This window comes from Balaenoptera musculus, chromosome 15, assembly GCF_009873245.2.
Source record: "Balaenoptera musculus isolate JJ_BM4_2016_0621 chromosome 15, mBalMus1.pri.v3, whole genome shotgun sequence".
In the NCBI taxonomy this organism is placed as follows: domain Eukaryota; kingdom Metazoa; phylum Chordata; class Mammalia; order Artiodactyla; family Balaenopteridae; genus Balaenoptera; species Balaenoptera musculus.
In genome coordinates, this window is record NC_045799.1 from 48,551,844 (window position 1) to 48,567,727 (window position 15,884).

At 64.2% G+C, this 15,884-nt stretch overlaps 1 protein-coding gene across 6 annotated transcripts in view; it reads left to right on the plus strand.

The window, feature by feature from the left end:
• Positions 1 to 15,427, plus strand: part of RRBP1 (ribosome binding protein 1) — a 57,817-nt gene extending 42,390 nt beyond the window's left edge. Inside the window, exons 7-24 of one of the 6 annotated variants that reach the window (XM_036824441.1) lie at positions 856 to 1,009; positions 2,600 to 2,738; positions 4,497 to 4,666; positions 4,779 to 4,813; positions 7,261 to 7,351; positions 7,825 to 7,917; positions 9,669 to 9,761; positions 9,840 to 9,920; positions 10,033 to 10,122; positions 10,578 to 10,670; positions 11,018 to 11,089; positions 11,536 to 11,631; positions 12,092 to 12,175; positions 13,673 to 13,789; positions 14,347 to 14,430; positions 14,580 to 14,678; positions 15,007 to 15,150; positions 15,377 to 15,427. In XM_036824441.1, coding sequence (XP_036680336.1) covers positions 856 to 1,009; positions 2,600 to 2,738; positions 4,497 to 4,666; positions 4,779 to 4,813; positions 7,261 to 7,351; positions 7,825 to 7,917; positions 9,669 to 9,761; positions 9,840 to 9,920; positions 10,033 to 10,122; positions 10,578 to 10,670; positions 11,018 to 11,089; positions 11,536 to 11,631; positions 12,092 to 12,175; positions 13,673 to 13,789; positions 14,347 to 14,430; positions 14,580 to 14,678; positions 15,007 to 15,150; positions 15,377 to 15,418 — 1,777 coding nt within the window. In that variant the 3' untranslated portion in view covers positions 15,419 to 15,427. The remainder of the gene's footprint in view (positions 1 to 855; positions 1,010 to 2,599; positions 2,739 to 4,496; positions 4,667 to 4,778; positions 4,814 to 7,260; positions 7,352 to 7,824; positions 7,918 to 9,668; positions 9,762 to 9,839; positions 9,921 to 10,032; positions 10,123 to 10,577; positions 10,671 to 11,017; positions 11,090 to 11,535; positions 11,632 to 12,091; positions 12,176 to 13,672; positions 13,790 to 14,346; positions 14,431 to 14,579; positions 14,679 to 15,006; positions 15,151 to 15,376) is intronic. The other 5 variants (XM_036824442.1, XM_036824443.1, XM_036824445.1 and 2 more) reach the window with 5 other exon arrangements.
• Positions 15,428 to 15,884: the final 457 nt, after the last annotated feature.

Consider the following 15,884-nt stretch of genomic DNA (forward strand, 5'->3'; position numbering starts at 1 on the left):
TCGCGTGGGCTCCCCAGTCTTGAATCTTGGCCCTGGAAAGCGTGCGCTGAGGGCCCCGCAGAGGGCTTTGGGGCGGCCTCCCCTGTGCAGACGGGGAGCCCACATCTCCCCTCCCCAGGCAGCAGGGCAGAGCTGGTCTTGGCCAGGTTTCCTGCCTCCCAGCGTTGTGGACCGTCTCCTGTGTCGCCTTCGCCTGGTCTGGTACTGTCCCTTGGCCAGACGGTCGGTCCTGCCATGAAGAGGTGTCTTTTGTGCTGTGAAGGGGGCTGCACGCTGACGACCTCCTCGTGCTGGGAAAGGCGGGTCCGGAGCTGCCCCTTGTCCTGTCAGTCGCATCTCCTTCCATCACTCCTGAACCTCCTCGCCGGCCCTGAGACTCTGCTCTTGTGCAGCGTTGAGGGGTCTCGTGTAAAATGCTGCAGCCTCTTTCCCTGCCTGGCTGCGGTCCAGTTGGCCGGTGAATCCAGCGTGTGGACTTGAATGGGCCGCTGGCCCCGGCCCTGCAGGCAGCATCCCAGGGCTCATTTGGGCCCAGATCAGCCGTGAGGAATCAGCCACTTCTGTCAGGGGCTCCGTGGGCTGCTTTAGTGCACATTTTGCCCTTGGCTTTTGCTGGTCCCTCCACCGTGCTTGTAAAACAGCATCTTCAACAAAACACATCACACCCACGTGGCTGATTATATAGAGGGTCTCAGAGGGGCTCCAAGACTTGGGCAGCTACTTAAGAAAGAGCAGGTGCCCCGGAGGAAGGGCTCAGACCTCCGGTCCCATCTCCCCGGGCGGCTCTCGGGGCTGGCGAGAGCTGACTTGAGCCCTCTTCTGTCCGTCATGCGGGGGCTCCTGACTGTCTTGCAGGCAGAATGCAGAGCTGGCCAAGCTCCGGCAGGAGCTGGGCAAGGTCAGCAAGGAGCTGGTGGAGAAGTCGGAGGCCGCACGGCAGGAGGAGCTGCAGCGGAAGGCCCTGGAGGCCAAGGCAGCCGCCTTCGAGAAGCAGGTCCTGCAGCTGCAGGTGAGTTGGGGTGGCAGCCGCCTCGGTGCCCGTGCATCCTGCCCGCCAAGCTCTACGCACGGCCACCCTGGGTCCTCCCTTCTCAGCTGTGACTGTGACCGCAGTGGACCCAGGCAGGGCTGGGGCTGGAACCCTCGACCTTGGCCTTGTTAGTAGTGATACCTGGTCAGCATCAAGTGGGTGCTTTCTGTGTGCCAAGCGTTGTTCTGAACGTTTATAAGCTTAGCTAATTCTCATTGTAACCTTATGGGGTAGATACTGTTATTATTTGTAATTTACCCAGAAGGAAATTGGAGGCACAAAGTTAAGCAACTCCGCCAGTTCACCCAGAGCCAGGGTTTGAGCCCCAGAGCAGTCCCAGAGCGGTCACCGTCCCACAGTTGCCACACCTGTGGTGTCACAGCTCCGGCCACAGCCAGGCCGGCAGGCGCAGCCTCTGGCTTTAAGGCCCGGTGGGTGTTCTTTCTTCTCAGCCTCTGGATGTGGCCCGGAAGTTCGTGTTTTCCCAGGGGGACACCTGTTGTCCGGAGGGAGGAAGACTGTCCCCTCCCTGCCCCATAGGGGCTGGGCAGCAACCAGTGGGGCCCCTCAGTCTCGGGGCCTCCCTGCTCATTGGCCCGACGAGTGCTGCGTCCCCCAGCTGGCCTGTTTCGGGGCAGGGTGACCAGGCGTGGGGCAGTTGTCATACCTCTGTGCGTGTAACTTCTCTGGAGGACAAGGAAACCCTGGAGACCCACACAGCTTTGCACCTGTTTCTGCTCAGTCGTTGAAGCTCTCGGCTGTAGCACGTGGGGCAGTGGGGCTGTTTTATAGAAGGGACTAGAACGACAGACACGAAATTGTAAGACTGACGTGTGTGTGCCTAAGAACAGGCACAGATAAAGTTTGGATTGGAGTTGAGATGGATAATTTGGTGTAAAGTAGGTCCACCCTGAGCGGTGAGATCAGAGCCCCTGGGGACGGCCTGGTGGTTATGCTCCGAAGGCTGTCGGGTGGCCCTGGTGCTTCCGGGGCTGGAGCCTCCGCTCTGGCGCCCGGGTTGTCACCATCACTGTAGCCAGGAAGCCCCAGGCCGCAAGCGTCTCCTCCCTCTGAGGTCCCAGAGTCCCCGTGGTATTGACAGTGAGGCCTCGGATTTCAGAGCCTCAGTTTCCCCACCTGTAATGTGGGTGTGGTGGTGGTGGTACCTGTGTCTCGGGGTGGCTGGGGATTAACCACGCTGACACACACAGATGCCTTGACCAGAACTGGTTAACAACCATGACCTTTACCAGGCCCCCTCGGGAAATCTCCAGCTCAGGCCGGACGTTTACCTTGTAGGAAGCCTCTCCCTGTGCCACACTCAGGTGAAGATGGGGCTTTGCCTTTTTGGGACTGTCCTGCCTTCACCTGAGGCCTCTTCCCCGGGAGCCCGCTCTTCAGGGGCCAGGGTGGCCTCTTCTAGCAGGTGAACTGACCTGGAAATCCAGGAGGCTTATATAAGTCATCAGCACAGGATGGCAGGGTGTGAGGAGCTCTAGACGGCAGAGCCGGCTGAGGGCCCATCTCCTGCCGCGTCCTCCCGGCCCTCCTCCCTCTGCCGGCCCCCAGGCGTCTCACAAGGAGAGCGAGGAGGCCCTGCAGAAGCGCCTGGATGAGGTCAGCCGGGAGCTGTGCCGCTCGCAGACCAGCCACGCCAGCCTCCGGGCGGACGCCGAGAAGGCCCGGGAACAGCAGCAGCAGATGGCCGGTGAGGGCGGCGTGGGGGCCGGCTCCGTGCGGGGGGCGCGGGCAGCCGGGACCCCTGACTCCCCACCCGTCAGGGGACGCGCCGGCGGTGCTCGGGGTCGGGCCTGGGCTCCGGAGGGCTGGCCATGGGGGGCGGGGCCCGTGGGGCGGGATATGGGAGTGGGCTCGAGGTGGGAGATGCTGCCACTTCGGCCTCACTCGCTGTGGGGCCCACGTGGAGCCGTGGTGCTCCTGGGGCTGCTGCTGGCCTTCTCTTCCAACCCAGTCAGGCCTGGAGGCCAGATTTGGAAGGTGGCTTTATGGTCCCCCTGTGCTCACAAGTCACCTTCTCAAACGGGAGGTGGTGACGAAACCCAGGGCACCAAGGGCCCTTGGAGAAGCAGGGCAGACCGTGCCGGTGAGAGCTCACCAGTACTTCTGGAGCCACTGCTGGGGGCTGAGCACTCCTGTGGGCGCCCGGGGCTTGGCCGGGAGTGAAGCAGCAGGCTTGGGACCGTGTTCCGGCAGGAGAGACAGGCACAGTAGATGGATCCATGTCAACAGGCCTCAAGTAGGCAGCGTGACCTAGAGCAGGTTCTAGAAACGGCAAGCTGTGTCTGTGAAGGGCCACGCAGTAAATACTTTTGGCTTTGTAGGCCAAATGGTGTTTGTCACAACTGCTCAGCTCTGCTGCCACAGTGCAAAAGCCACCCTAGACAGACAGGCCTGGCTGCGTGCCAATAAAGCTTTATTTTCAAGAACAGGTGGTGGGCTGGGTTGGCCCAAGGGCCTAGTTTGCTGACCCCTGCTGTGATGGGCCAGGTGTGGCTTTGAGTGGTCAGGGGAGGCCTCTCTGGGGAGAAAGGGATGTTTAAGTCCAAGGTCTGGATAATGGGAAGAGGCCAGCCTCACAGAAACCAGGAAGGGGCCCCTGAGAATGGGAGTGAACTTGAACTTGGCCTGTATAAGAAACAGACGCAGGTCAGCAAGCGAGACTGGAGAAGAAGGCAGTGGCTAGTGTGGGGTAGACGGGCAGGGCCGGGTGACCCTCCTTTGAAGAGTTCAGGGGCTGTGTGGAGTGATGAGGGGGCTGGGAGTCTGGGCAGGGCTGGCGGGATCCCATCTGCACTTCCGGATGCTCTGGCTCCAGGTGGGGACCAGGGATGGGGCCTTGCAGTCATCGGACCAAAGGCACCTGGGCTGGCCCCAGGCAGCCACGGAGGCGCTGGTGGATTCGGCAGGCAGTGGACATTGGATCCACAGGCCTGGTAGATGAGTGAGAGGTGGGGGCACAGGAAAGCAGAACAGCCACAGAGAGGGGACCAGGAGGCCTGAGCAGAGCTGTGTGTGGATGTGGCCGGCGGCTGAGCCCAGGCTCGGGGAGGAGACCAGGGCCGGGCCGCTGTTCGGAGTCAGACACACATGGAGGACTTTCAGAGCCGCGGTGGGGCTTAGCGGAGGTCACCGAGGGAGGACACGCTGAGGCGCCCCCCTGCCCCTGGTCTCAGCGACGTGAGCCCATCTCCCAGAGAGCAGGGTTTTAGAAACTGCAACAGGAGCCCATTCAGATTTCCATCTTTTCCTGAGTGATCCGGGGGCGTTCTGTTCTGCCCTAGTGAGTCCTTGAGAAGGAAGCCAGGCTGTGACTTTCTCCACCAGCTAACAGGACACCCAGGGGTCAGGGGAGTGCCTGGAAGCCCGCGGGCGTGCCCTGGGCAGCCTGGGGCGTCCGTGCCGGCCTTCGCCGCACCCCGCAACCCGCTGGCCTCCCTCCCCGCAGAGCTGCACGGCAAGCTGCAGTCCTCCGAGGCTGAGGTGAGGAACAAGTGTGAAGAGCTGAGCAGCGTCCACGGGCAGCTGGACGAGGCCAGGGCGCAGAACTCGCAGCTCACGGAGAGGATCTGCTCCATCGAGGCCCTGCTGGAGGCGAGCCAGGCCCGGGATGCCCAGGTCAGCTGCACTTCCTCCCGGGAGCATCCCCACCCACCCCATAGGGGCCCTGCCCTGATGACTTGTCGTGCCAGGTGGTGTCGTGACTGCAGGGCTCTGTCTCTCGTTCCAGGCCAGCCGAGAGGAGGCCGACCAGCAGCAGGCCCGGTAAGAGGAGGCAGGGGCTGTGGCCTGGGTGCGGGGGTCCCAGGGAGGAGCCCTCTGAGAGGCCCTGCCTTTCCCCATTCCTCCAGCGACCTCGAGGACCAGGACGGGCTGGGCAGGGAAGAGGGCACATTGCAGGGAGCTCCTGCCTCGAGGAGCGAGGCTGTGGGGAGAGTGGCTGCGCCTCGGCAGGGGGATGGGCCTCTTGCTGTCCATCCGTCCATCCATGCATCCATCCATCCTTCTCTCCCTGGGAAGGACCGGCTGGTCAGGGTGTTCTCTCCACGTCCACAGGGCGAGGGAATTTAGGGGCTGAAGTCGTAACCCAAACGGGAAAGTGGTTACCTGCCCAGAGTGGAGAACCTGGGAGGCTGCCCGGGCTTTTGCACAGATCTGGGATGCGGTGTGGTTCACAGCTGACCAGGTCGCAGGGTTGATGCCGGGTAACTTCAGTGGCCCAGCCCCAGGCCTGCTCGGACTGTGTGTTTGCTGTTGCTAAGACCTGGTGGGCTCCTCAAGCCAGGGGGCTGGAAGTCCTAGGACCGTTGGCTCCGGGTGTGTGTCCCTCAGCAGATGCCCATGAGCTCGGGGGGTTGGTCCTGGCTGCCGTGGCTGGGGGTCCCCAGGGCAGCCACGTGGGGTGAAGCGTGCAGGTGGTCGGTCATGTCCCGGGTTGTCCACTGACCAACCTCCCTTGTTCCGGCTGCTGCAGCCAGTGAGTCCCCTCCCCAGCGCCTCCCCAGGCCACGGCCCATGTTCCGTGGCCTTGGGCTTGGGTTTGGGGGCTGGGGAAGGAAGCCGGCCTCACGGAGGCCCCAAAACACCTTGCTGGAGCCTCAAGCAAACCCTCTCCGTGCACCTTTCCAGAAAGCTTGGGCAAACTATTTCTCATGGTACTTACCGGGGTAGAGAGGTTGTGTTTGTTTAGCGTTTTGCTTCTTGTATTTTAAGATCAGATTCTTGGACTGCACAGCTAATTACTAGTTACCTAAGTCATGTTGCAAGCAGGGTTGATTCTAGCTTTTTGCATCATGTAGATGTTTGGCAGAATTAGGGTTTTTTAAAATTTCCTTCTCAGACTGTTTATCTGGAAGTTGTGTCTAGGCCAGGCCATCGTGTTCTCGGGTGGAGATGAGTGATCCGGCCCCAGATGTTCTGGAACTCGGGCACTAGCTACCAAGGGGGTGACTGTCAGCATGTCCTTGCCACCAGCCTGCTGTGCCTTCTTCCCCGGGGCCTCGTGCCTTTGGGGATGCTCTTGCAGGGGTGTGCGGGGGGCCACCTGGTGCAGAATGCCGGCGGCTTGAGGAGAAGCTGCGAGGGGTCCCAATGGAGCTTTGAGGGTGGGGTCAGGTTCTGTGGCCTGAAACCAACATCCAAGAAGTCGACAGCCGTCTTCAAGGCCACGTGCAAACGGTACTTAGAATGACAGTGAGATGGTGCTGGGGGCGTCAGGGCGGGCAGCGCGCACGGCCTCGCTGAGGTTGGTTGGTCCTCGTGCTCCTCCTTAGCGTGGTGTACTGCCGGCCCACGGGGAGAAATACGAACGTGTCCCCCCCCAGGGGCGTCCTCAGACGGGTTTCCTCCTGCTCCCAGAGGGGCCCTGCTTGTGCTGCTTCAAGTCGGCGTTGGCAGCTTCTGGATGTCAGCTTTTATGCGACCCCGGGGCTTCCCTGTCCTAAATCTTAACGTAGAAGGTGACGTATTAAGTGTCTATTTGAAGCGTCTTCCTCAGAACAGCCAGAGCAGTTCTAGAGCGTCCACCCCTCGCTTTCCGGGTGATGGGGTGGACGGAGCCGCAGGGCCTAGAGTCCGGAGAGAAGTGTGAAACGATGACCCCCCCGGCCTGCCAGCCGCACACATCCGGGGTCGTCTCGGGCTGATTCCCTGGAGCCCGGGCGCAGGACTGAGGGGGAGCCTTCGGGTCTCAGCAGAGTTAGGTTTTGGACACAGGACGGTCCCAGCGCTGAGAGCAGGGATGCACTTGATGGGTGTGCAGGCCACGGTGCCCCCCGAGCCTCCGGCCCCGGCGTCCTCCGAGGAGGCCCGGCCCAGTCTCGAGGGCAGCTGTGGCCGCAGGAAAGGGCCAGCCGACGCGTGCTGCGGGACAGAGTGGGACCAGGCTCAGTTCACCAGAAGAAAGAGCATCTGAAAACCTGACCCTCCAGGGCGCGTCCCCGCGCTGGCCATTGTGGCAGCCCTGACCGCTGCCGTCCCCGCAGCCACTGTCACCAAGTGGGACTCTGCTGGCCTCTGGGCCCCCAGCCCTCAGAGGAGGGGCCACGGTGGCTGCTGGGGCTCCCCTGAAGCCAGTGCCAGGCTTGGGGAGGGGACTGACCGCAGCCCCAGGCCCCACGGGTGTTCCGGAGCAGAGGAAGGGGCCCCGAGACAGGGCCTACGGGGGCCGCGGGCCCTTGGAGCCCGACAGTGACGCCGCCATCCCCCCTCAGCCTCATGGAGCTGGAGTCGCAGGTGTGGTGTCTGGAGAAGGAGGCCACGGAGCTCAAGGAGGCAGTTGAGCAGCAGAAAGTGAAGAACAATGTGAGTGTCGAGGGGCCTCTCCCTGTCCCTTCCGGCTGCTCCCCGTGGTGGGCTCGGGGGTCCTGACTCCCACTGGGTCGGCATGGTCATGTGGTCACCTGGCGTGAGGAGGGGGCTGTAGGGCGCCTCCTCTGCGGTGGGCGCATGGGAGCCTCGGCTGCGTCCCCCCGACCCGGGCTGTCCTCCCGGACCCCCCCCCCCCCCCCCACACACACACTCCGTGCCTCCCTGGGCCTGGCTGGGCCAGAGCCGGCTGTTTGGTGGCGGACCCTCTTGCCACTGAAGAGCCGGCAGATCCCCCGCCCCCCGCAGAAGAGTCTCCCTGAAAGGCACCCGCGGGCCCCGGCCACCCGAGAGCAGCCTGGCGCCAGTGCTGCCCGGGGTGGCCTGTGAGGTCCAGAGATGGGTCGGAGAGGGCTCGCCCGCCCGGCGGAGACCAACCTGGCTGTTGACCGTCTCCCCTCTCCTCCCAGGACCTCCGAGAGAAGAACTGGAAGGCGATGGAGGCTCTGGCCTCGGCCGAGAGGGGCTGCGAGGAGAAGCTGCGGTCCCTGACCCAGGCCAAGGTCAGCGTCGGCCTCGGGCTCGCCTCGGTCTAGCAGCTCAGCAGACCCCACAGACTGCGTGCAGGGCAGCCCCAGCCTCAGGGCGTCTCAGAAGTCCACCCAGGGCCCGGCCGCTGCATATTCCTGCCCGCCCTCCTGCCCTCCTGCCGCGCATTTCTCCCCGAGATGCGGGGAGCGGTGAGCCCTTGTCTCCTGCTTCTCAGCTGGGCCTTTTGCCCTCAGAGGCCATGGGGGCCCCGAGATGGTTCTGTGCATGGACTTCGCTCGTGTTATTCTTCTCCCCTGATGTTTGTCTGCTTTCTCAGGCCCCCTGCGGTCCTGGCCCAGGGGCTCCGTGATTGAGCTTTGGGGGAAGGACAGTCTTTAGTAGCAAGCACTCAGGCCGAGGTCGGGGGAGCACGGGTGGGTCAGTGTCCGGGGCCCTGGCCGGGACATGGTCTGCAGCTGCAGCAGGAGCAGGCGGGGCCTCACCACCCGCTTTGGCCAGGCCTGCCCTCCCAGCCCCCCGCCCCGCCCCCAATGCAGAGTTAATGTCTGTCCTGTTACCATGAGCTTTGCAGCAACTTTCACAAGCCTCCCAGGAAGCCCGAGGGTGTGTCAGATGAGGCCTCCGAGAGGCGGAGCTGGGGAGCCGTGTGGAGCTACGCTTAGACTCCCCAGAAGTGACCTGGGCGCCTGGCTGGCCTTCCTGTGGCAAATGCAGAGCTGTGACCAGAGGTGTCACCTGACTTGTTTGTGGTCACACAGCCAGATAGAAGACAGGGAGCTGGCCTCTGGGTCCTCGGCCCTTGCTTGGACTCCCATGACCGGGGCACCTGAATGGGGGTCACGAGGTCGGGGGCCCACGGCAGGCCACGGATCAGTGGGTGAGCGAGAAGGGTCAGCTTCTGAGACTCAAGTCCAGGCACGTGGTGCTGTGGTCCGGCTGGGCATCCATCTGCCGGCCATCCATCCCCCCCGCCCCCAAATCACGTACAGAGCCTCACTCCCGGCCCTAGTCCGGGAGCTCCTAGTACAGCTCCAGGTCTCGGGCCCTGAGGGGCAGGCAGCAGCCTCAGCCTGCTGGGGACGGTGACCAGATGGGACTTTCAGCCAGAAATCTCCTGCACCGCCCCCCTGCCCCCAGGGTGTTGGGGAGGGGTTATGTCCCCAGGGACAGTGCTGTCCTTCTCGGCTTTGCTTATGGCTCCTTCCCTCTTTCTTGGGGTCCTTTTTCTCGCGTGGAGTGGGAGCATCAGGGAGGATGGAGGGGGCTCTGGCCAGCGCGGCTGCAGCAGGGGGCCCAGGAGCTTTTGGAGGGCCGAGACCCCGACCTGCCTCATCCCCTCAGCACGTGGGAGCCCTGATCCTCCCGCCCCCAGGGTTGCAAGAGCTCCTGACCCTGGTGGCCGCACCTCTTCTCTGCGCTCCCCGCCCCCCATATGCACACGCTCAGAAAGACCTGAGCCTGAGTGTCTGCTGGGAGGTGTCCGCGAACCTGCACGTCCCGTAGTGGGTGCTGCCATCCCGCTTCCTTAGAGCTGAGTTTGTCTAAAGTTGGCCAGGCCTGGGGTGGGGTGGCCGGAACTTGACTGCTAAGGTTAGACACACCCCCGCCCAGCCGGCCCCACGGAGCCACCATTGGTCTCCTCTGATCCTTGTCCCTCCCCTAAAGGGCTGAGGACGTGTTCTGGGGTGAAACCCCCGCCCCCCCGGGGCTGCCCTAAGCTCCGTGGCTGACCACCCTCACGCCCCACCCGCCCCGCCCCCAGGAGGAGTCCGAGAAGCAGCTCAGCCTGACGGAGGCCCAGACCAGGGAGGCCCTGCTGGCCCTGCTCCCTGGCCTCTCTGCCCCCACCCACCAGGTAGGAGGGGAGGCAGCTCCCTGGGGACCCCTGGGGTGGGGGGCACGTCCCGCCCGACCTTGAACATTTTTGTCGCAGGATTATGCCGAGTGGCTGCAGGAGCTCAGAGAGAAAGGCCCAGAGCTGCTGCAGCAGCCACCAGCGAACACGGAGTCCTCGGTGAGCGCGGCTGCGGTCGCTCGCGCCCTGCCCTGTCCGCGGGATGGAGGGTGCCTGGAGCCGGCCATCGGGTGTTGGCTCAGCAGGCCCCTGTCCTGCCCTCCGCCCTCAGGACCTGGCTGCCAAGCTGAGGGAGGCGGAGGAGACGCAGAGCAGCCTTCAGGCCGAGTGCGACCAGTACCGCAGCATCCTGGCCGAGACGGTGAGGCCTGGGCTCTGTGACCTTGGGCGAGTCATTGCCCCTCTCTGGGCCCAGTTTCTTTGGCTGAATGGTGAAGGGGGTGAGCTCAGGTTGAAGGTCTGGGGCACAGTCTGGGAAGGGATAGGGCAGTGTTCGGCTTGAATCCGCTTTCCTGCGACTCCAGGGGCCACGCTCGCTCAGCCTCCCTCTGCGATGGCCGGTCCTGGGTTCCCCTTCCTGGGCCCCCCGTCCTGGGCTGCTGAGGCCCACCTGGTGCAAACCCACCGGAGACGAGAGTCCTGACAACCTTGTTCGCACACCGGCCGGGGGCCCCCCTCCAGAACTGTACCCCCTCCTCCCGCTCTGCCGGCCGCACTGGGATCCAAGCCGGGTGGTTGCAGGGGGTTGGCAGGAGCCACGGGGGGGTGTGCGTGGCGGGGGGGGCCTCCAGGCGCTGCTCAGTGCCGTCCCCGCAGGAGGCCATGCTCAAAGCCCTGCAGAAGAGCGTGGAGGAGGAGGAGCAGGTGTGGAAGGCCCGGGTGAGCGCCGCGGAGGAGGAGCTCCAGAAGGTACGGGGCGGCCCCATCTCCCCAGGGCCCACCTTCCCTCGGAGCCCAAACTTCACTCCCTCAGAATGCCATACAATCCAGGGGGAACGCCCACGGGGTCGTCTGGGTCACTTGGGAGTCACGTTTGCTGGGTTTTGGTGATGCCACATACAGTGTCACTGTGGAATGACCGACAGCTGAGTCCTGGTCTCAAGGAGACCCCCCCAGCCCCACCCCCAGGAAGAGGCTGCTGCTTATACCTGGCTGGGGGGGCGAGGGCACCACAGGGCTTCCCGAGAGGTGGGGTGCATCCCGGGACGGACCCACGGGGCTCGTGCTTGACGGCCCTCCCCCTTCTTGCTTTGTAGTCGCGGGTCACAGTGAAGCATCTCGAAGAGACTGTCGGGAAGCTGAAAGGGGAACTTGAAAGTGCCGATCAGGTGCGTGCGGGCGCTGTCCAGAGGGCTGCCGTCCTGCTACAGAGGCTCCTCTAGCGGCTTTCCTTCCCCGACCGCGCGTCCCTGCCTGTCCTTAATGAGCCGTTATGACCTCGGGGTGGCTGGGCCCCCCCAGTGCACCATGGCTTCTGCCGTGGCCTCATGAACCATGGGAGGGTTGCCGGGTGGCCCCGCCGCACTCCGCACCCTCCTTGCAAGTAAATCTAAAAGCTGCTGAGGTCTGAGAACACGTGCTGCCCCAGGGTGCCTCTTCAGGAGGTGTTTGGCCTGGGGGGCACCCCCCTGCCTGGCCTCAGTTGGCTCGTAGCCATCAGGCCACAGGGGCCTGTCTCAGCCCTTGTCCCAGGGCCTGGTGGCCCCATCGCCCTGCCCCGTGGCCCGTGCCCTCCCGCGGCCGGCTCGAGGCCCTTGATGTGTGTCGTGTCCAGGTGAGGGAGCACACGTCGCATCTGGAGGCCGAGCTGGAGAAGCACATGGCGGCCGCGAGTGCCGAGTGCCAGAACTATGCCACGGAGGTGGCGGGGGTGAGTGTCCTGGCGCGGGTGGGCCTGGTAGCGGCCCCGCGGCCAGGGCAGGGAGCAGCCAGGTCGGCCTGGCAGCGAGAGGCTCTCTCTACCCGGTGTGGAGACACCATCTCTGCGGGGAAGGCATTTAAATCTGACAGTGTTTTCTGATTCGGGGAGCAGAGAGCACAAGCCTGGCACCCCCGATCCTGGTTCGATCTCTGACTTCTGGCCTCGCTCTGCAAAAGACAGTCCATAAACATTTGCGAAGGCCTGAGACTAGCGTGTACTGAACACGATCCTTCCTCCGTCTTCAAAAAAGAGCAGAAGCTCCCGGGGGCCTGTGCCCACCCCTCCCCCACGCCCCGCAGGCTCTCCGGGTGGCGTATGTGGATGTGCTTGGTTGGGTGTGAGGTGCTGACTCACCGGAACTGGCTCTCTCTCCTTTTCTCCCACCACCCGGGTCTGTTTTCTGTCCAAGTTGAGGCAGCTTTTATTAGAATCTCAGTCTCAGCTGGATGCAGCCAAGAGTGAAGCCCAGAAACAAAGCGACGAGCTTGCCCTGGTGAGCGAACTGGTGTGGCCGGCGTGTGCCCTGCGGTCGGGTGTGTGTGTTTCTGCGTCCCGTCAAAGGGGACGTGTGCCGGTCTGTGCTTGGGCCCGGTGAGGACGGCCCCTCACACGTTTGCTCCACGCTGCACACTGGGCCTGTGGCTGCCGGGACCACGGGGCTCCGGGTCTGCTCTGGGAGCTCTGGGGGGGGTCCTTCTGCCCCGTGGCCTTCTGTGGGACTAGGGTCCTTCCTCACCCAGCGGTGGCTCAGGTCAGTCAGATCTGCGGTGTGCAGGGCGGCCTGCTCCACGCTGGGCGGTACCAGGTGACTCGTCCGCAGCCGCGCGGAGCTCCCAGCCACGCGGGGGCCTCTGGTTCTTCCGGTTTTCAGCCTTGATGTGTGACTCTGGTCCCCGCTCCTTGGCCAGGTCAGCCCGGCCTTATGGGGGGGGGGGGCCCTCCGGTTCCAGTACCAGCGCGTGAGGCCACAGACACGGTCCGTGTGATCTGCACGGTCTTTATTAAATCATGAGTTGGCTGTTAACACTGAGCCACCGGCGGGGGGCGGTGTGTGTGTGTGTGTGTGTGTGAAAAACGTTCGTGTCTGGCTTTCTACGAGGAGACTCAAGGTGTGGTCCGGGGGGCTGGCGTTCCCAAAGCAACATCCACCGAGCAGCCCCCTCGCTGGGTGCACGCTCTGGCTCCCTGGGTGCCCCCTCCGGTCGTTCGGGCCTGATCGGGGACCATCGCCTGCGAGGGCAGGTGCCGAGTCTGAGGGTCACTCTCCAAAGCCATGTCCAAGCCGGGCCTGGGCCACATGCAGAGGACAGGCCCCGAGTTTCTCCTCGTCACTGGTCTCTGCGGTCTGGTGTTGACCTTTGGAGGAAAGGACTTGGAGGGTTAGGCCCCACACACTTGGGGCGGCTCTGTCAGGGGCCCCCCCCAGAGCCCCGCTGGGAACCTTCACCCAAGCTTTGTGGGTGACACTGCTGCACCTTCAGATTTGAGGCTCAGTGGTCTGGGGCTTAGGGCCCCCCAGCAGTGGAGCTCAGGGGTGAGGGGACCTTATGAGGTAAGAGTGTCAGCTCGTCGGGGACCCCACAAAAGGCCCTGACGGGGACCACATCCAGGAGGGCAGCGGGAGGCAGGCGGTGGTGTCCGCGCCGAGCCCACCGGCCGCCTGCCATTCTTCAGATTCCGTAGCCCCGTGCGTACCGTACTTCGGGGGTCACCTGGCTCCCGGCGGGGGGCGCCCCGCGCTGCTGGTCTTGCCATGGAGCATGTGCGTGGGGTCAGCCCGGGCCCCTCGGCCGCAGTTTGGCTCGGGTGAGGGCTCGTGGCGCTGGCTCTCCTGCGCCAGGGAACCTGCATGGGAGCCAACACAGGCCACAGCTGTCAGAGCAGGTCCCCCGTGGGCTTCGGCCGCTGAGAGCACCTGCCGTCCTCCTGGGGCCTGCGGGCGGGCGTGCATCGAGCTACGCCAGGCACAAACCCACCCTCCCTGTTCCAGGTCAGGCAGCAGTTGAGTGAGATGAAGAGCCACGTAGAGGATGGTGACGTAGCCGGGTCCCTGGCTGCCCCCCCAGAGGCCCCCTCAGCAGAACAGGACCCCGTCGAGGTTAGGGTGGTGAGCCTGTCCCCGGGTGTCCGTCACTGACCGCCGTGCGGGCCCCTCCACCCATCTGGAGGGCAGGGACGGCAGCCTCTGCTCCGGCTAAACTCCGGCCACTCGCAGCTCCCGGCCCCACTGCCCAGACGCCCGACTCCTCAGGACGCCAGAGTCGGGGGTGGGGGGGGCGGCGGGCTGGGGCATCACTGGTGGGGCCCTTGCCCTCCAGACCCCTGATCCGGGCGGCGGCCACCCAGAGCCTCGCCGGGGTGGGAAGGCCGCCAGGGCTCGTGCCAGGCCTAGGCTTCTCTGTCCTGGGGTCTCAGCACGAGGGCTGTGTCCGCGTCTCTTCTCAGCCATACCAGCTTCCGTCCCCAGGGGTGAGGGCCCTGCCTCCCCCGGGGGGGGCTTCAGGCACACAGGCCTCCCCGCTCGCTTGTCCCAGGCAGGGCAGGGTCGAGGGGGCCCGGGGCACAGCCAGAAGATTTGGCCCCAGGTCTCAGGCTGCCCGGAGCCCTGGGCGCCGAGGAGGGTCCGCCCCAGGTTCCGAGCATGTTTGCGGTGTTTGCACGCAGCTGAAGGTGCAGCTGGAGCGGACGGAAGCCATCCTGGAGGACGAGCAGACGCAGCGGCAGAAGCTCACGGCCGAGTTCGAGGAGGTCAGGCTGCTCTGCGCCATCGGGGCTTCTCTGGGTCAGGGCAGCGGGTCTGGGGGTCGAGCCACGTCCCGCCCAAGGGGGTTTCGCTGCACCATCGTCACCCGCCTCCTGTCCGCATGGGGCCTGACCCGCCGCCCCGCTCCGTCCAGGCTCAGCTCGTGGCGAGTCGGCTGCAGGGGGAGTTGGAGAAGCTCCGCTGTGCCAGCGCCCTCGGGTCCTCAGAGGCTGAGGAGGCCATGCGGCTCAAGGTACAAGGCTCCCCGCTGTCACCCCCGGAGGCCCCTCGGGCAGCGTCCAGCCTAATTTGGAGGTTGGCGAGGTCGGGGGGGATCCCTAAGTCTCCAGTGTCACAGCTGGAGGCCACCAGTGTGACGATTTCAATCAAGTGGAACTGAAACGGAGCTCCTCCGTCTCCCCGGCCACAGGGCAGGTGCTCAGCAGCCAGTGCCCGACCCTGAAGCACAGCCCTGTGACCGGAGGCCGCGTCCTCACACCCTCGGCCCCACGGGCGCAGCCAGGTGGCCTTCCTGCTGTGCGTCACGTGAAGGCTGACCCCTTCAACCCTTTGACCCACAGGAGAGACTAGAAAAAGAGAAGAAATTAACCAGTGACCTGGGACACGCTGCCACCAAACTACAGGAGCTTTTGAAGACGACCCAGGAACAGCTGGCAAAGGAGAAAGACACGGTGAAGAAGCTGCAGGAGCAGCTGGACAGACCAGTGAGTGCCGCCGGCCATCCCCTCGGGGGTTGGGCAGGGCTGGGCGCCCCGGGATGCCTGAAAGCTGCCCACGGGCCCCTCTCCTCCTGTCGCCCGCCCCGCCAAGCCCTCGGGCGCCTCCTCCAGCCCCAGGGGCCTCTCAAGGTGGAAGGTGGTAGGTAGTTAGGGTGGTGTAGGGACGAGGCCCCTAGGCCCAGCCTCCCCCTCCCCCGCCCTCTGTTCACAGGAGACCGGCAGCAGCAGCTCGAAGGAGGGAACCTCTGTCTGAGCTTCCTGCGGAAAAAGAAGTCACTGTTCAACTTACCAAAATGCCTTACACATTCCTGACCAATAAACAAACCAACACAGCGTTATCTGGGCCCAACTTGGGTAGCTCTGAGAAGCCATAGAGACGAGAGTCTCTTAGCACCAGAAGTAGCTCTTCCAGACCCCAGTTTGTAAAAGAATCTTTGTCACATTCGATAAACACTATTCCCTAGGACTGGCCCTGGACCACCGGCCAGCAGATGCCAAAGCCCTCAGCAGCTGTGTGACAGACCCGGGTGTGTGCTAGGGGGCTGGGACCTTGGGGTGTGTATGTCAGTCAAGCAGTGCAATTGTGTCTTTTGTGGGGTTGGCGGTCGGGCGATGGGCGGTCCGGGTGGTGAGTCCTGAAGGCTGCAGCGCAGACTAGGGTCACAGCCCAGCGAGGCAGCAGCTCTCACCCCTGGAAGAAGTTGCCACCACAACTGACG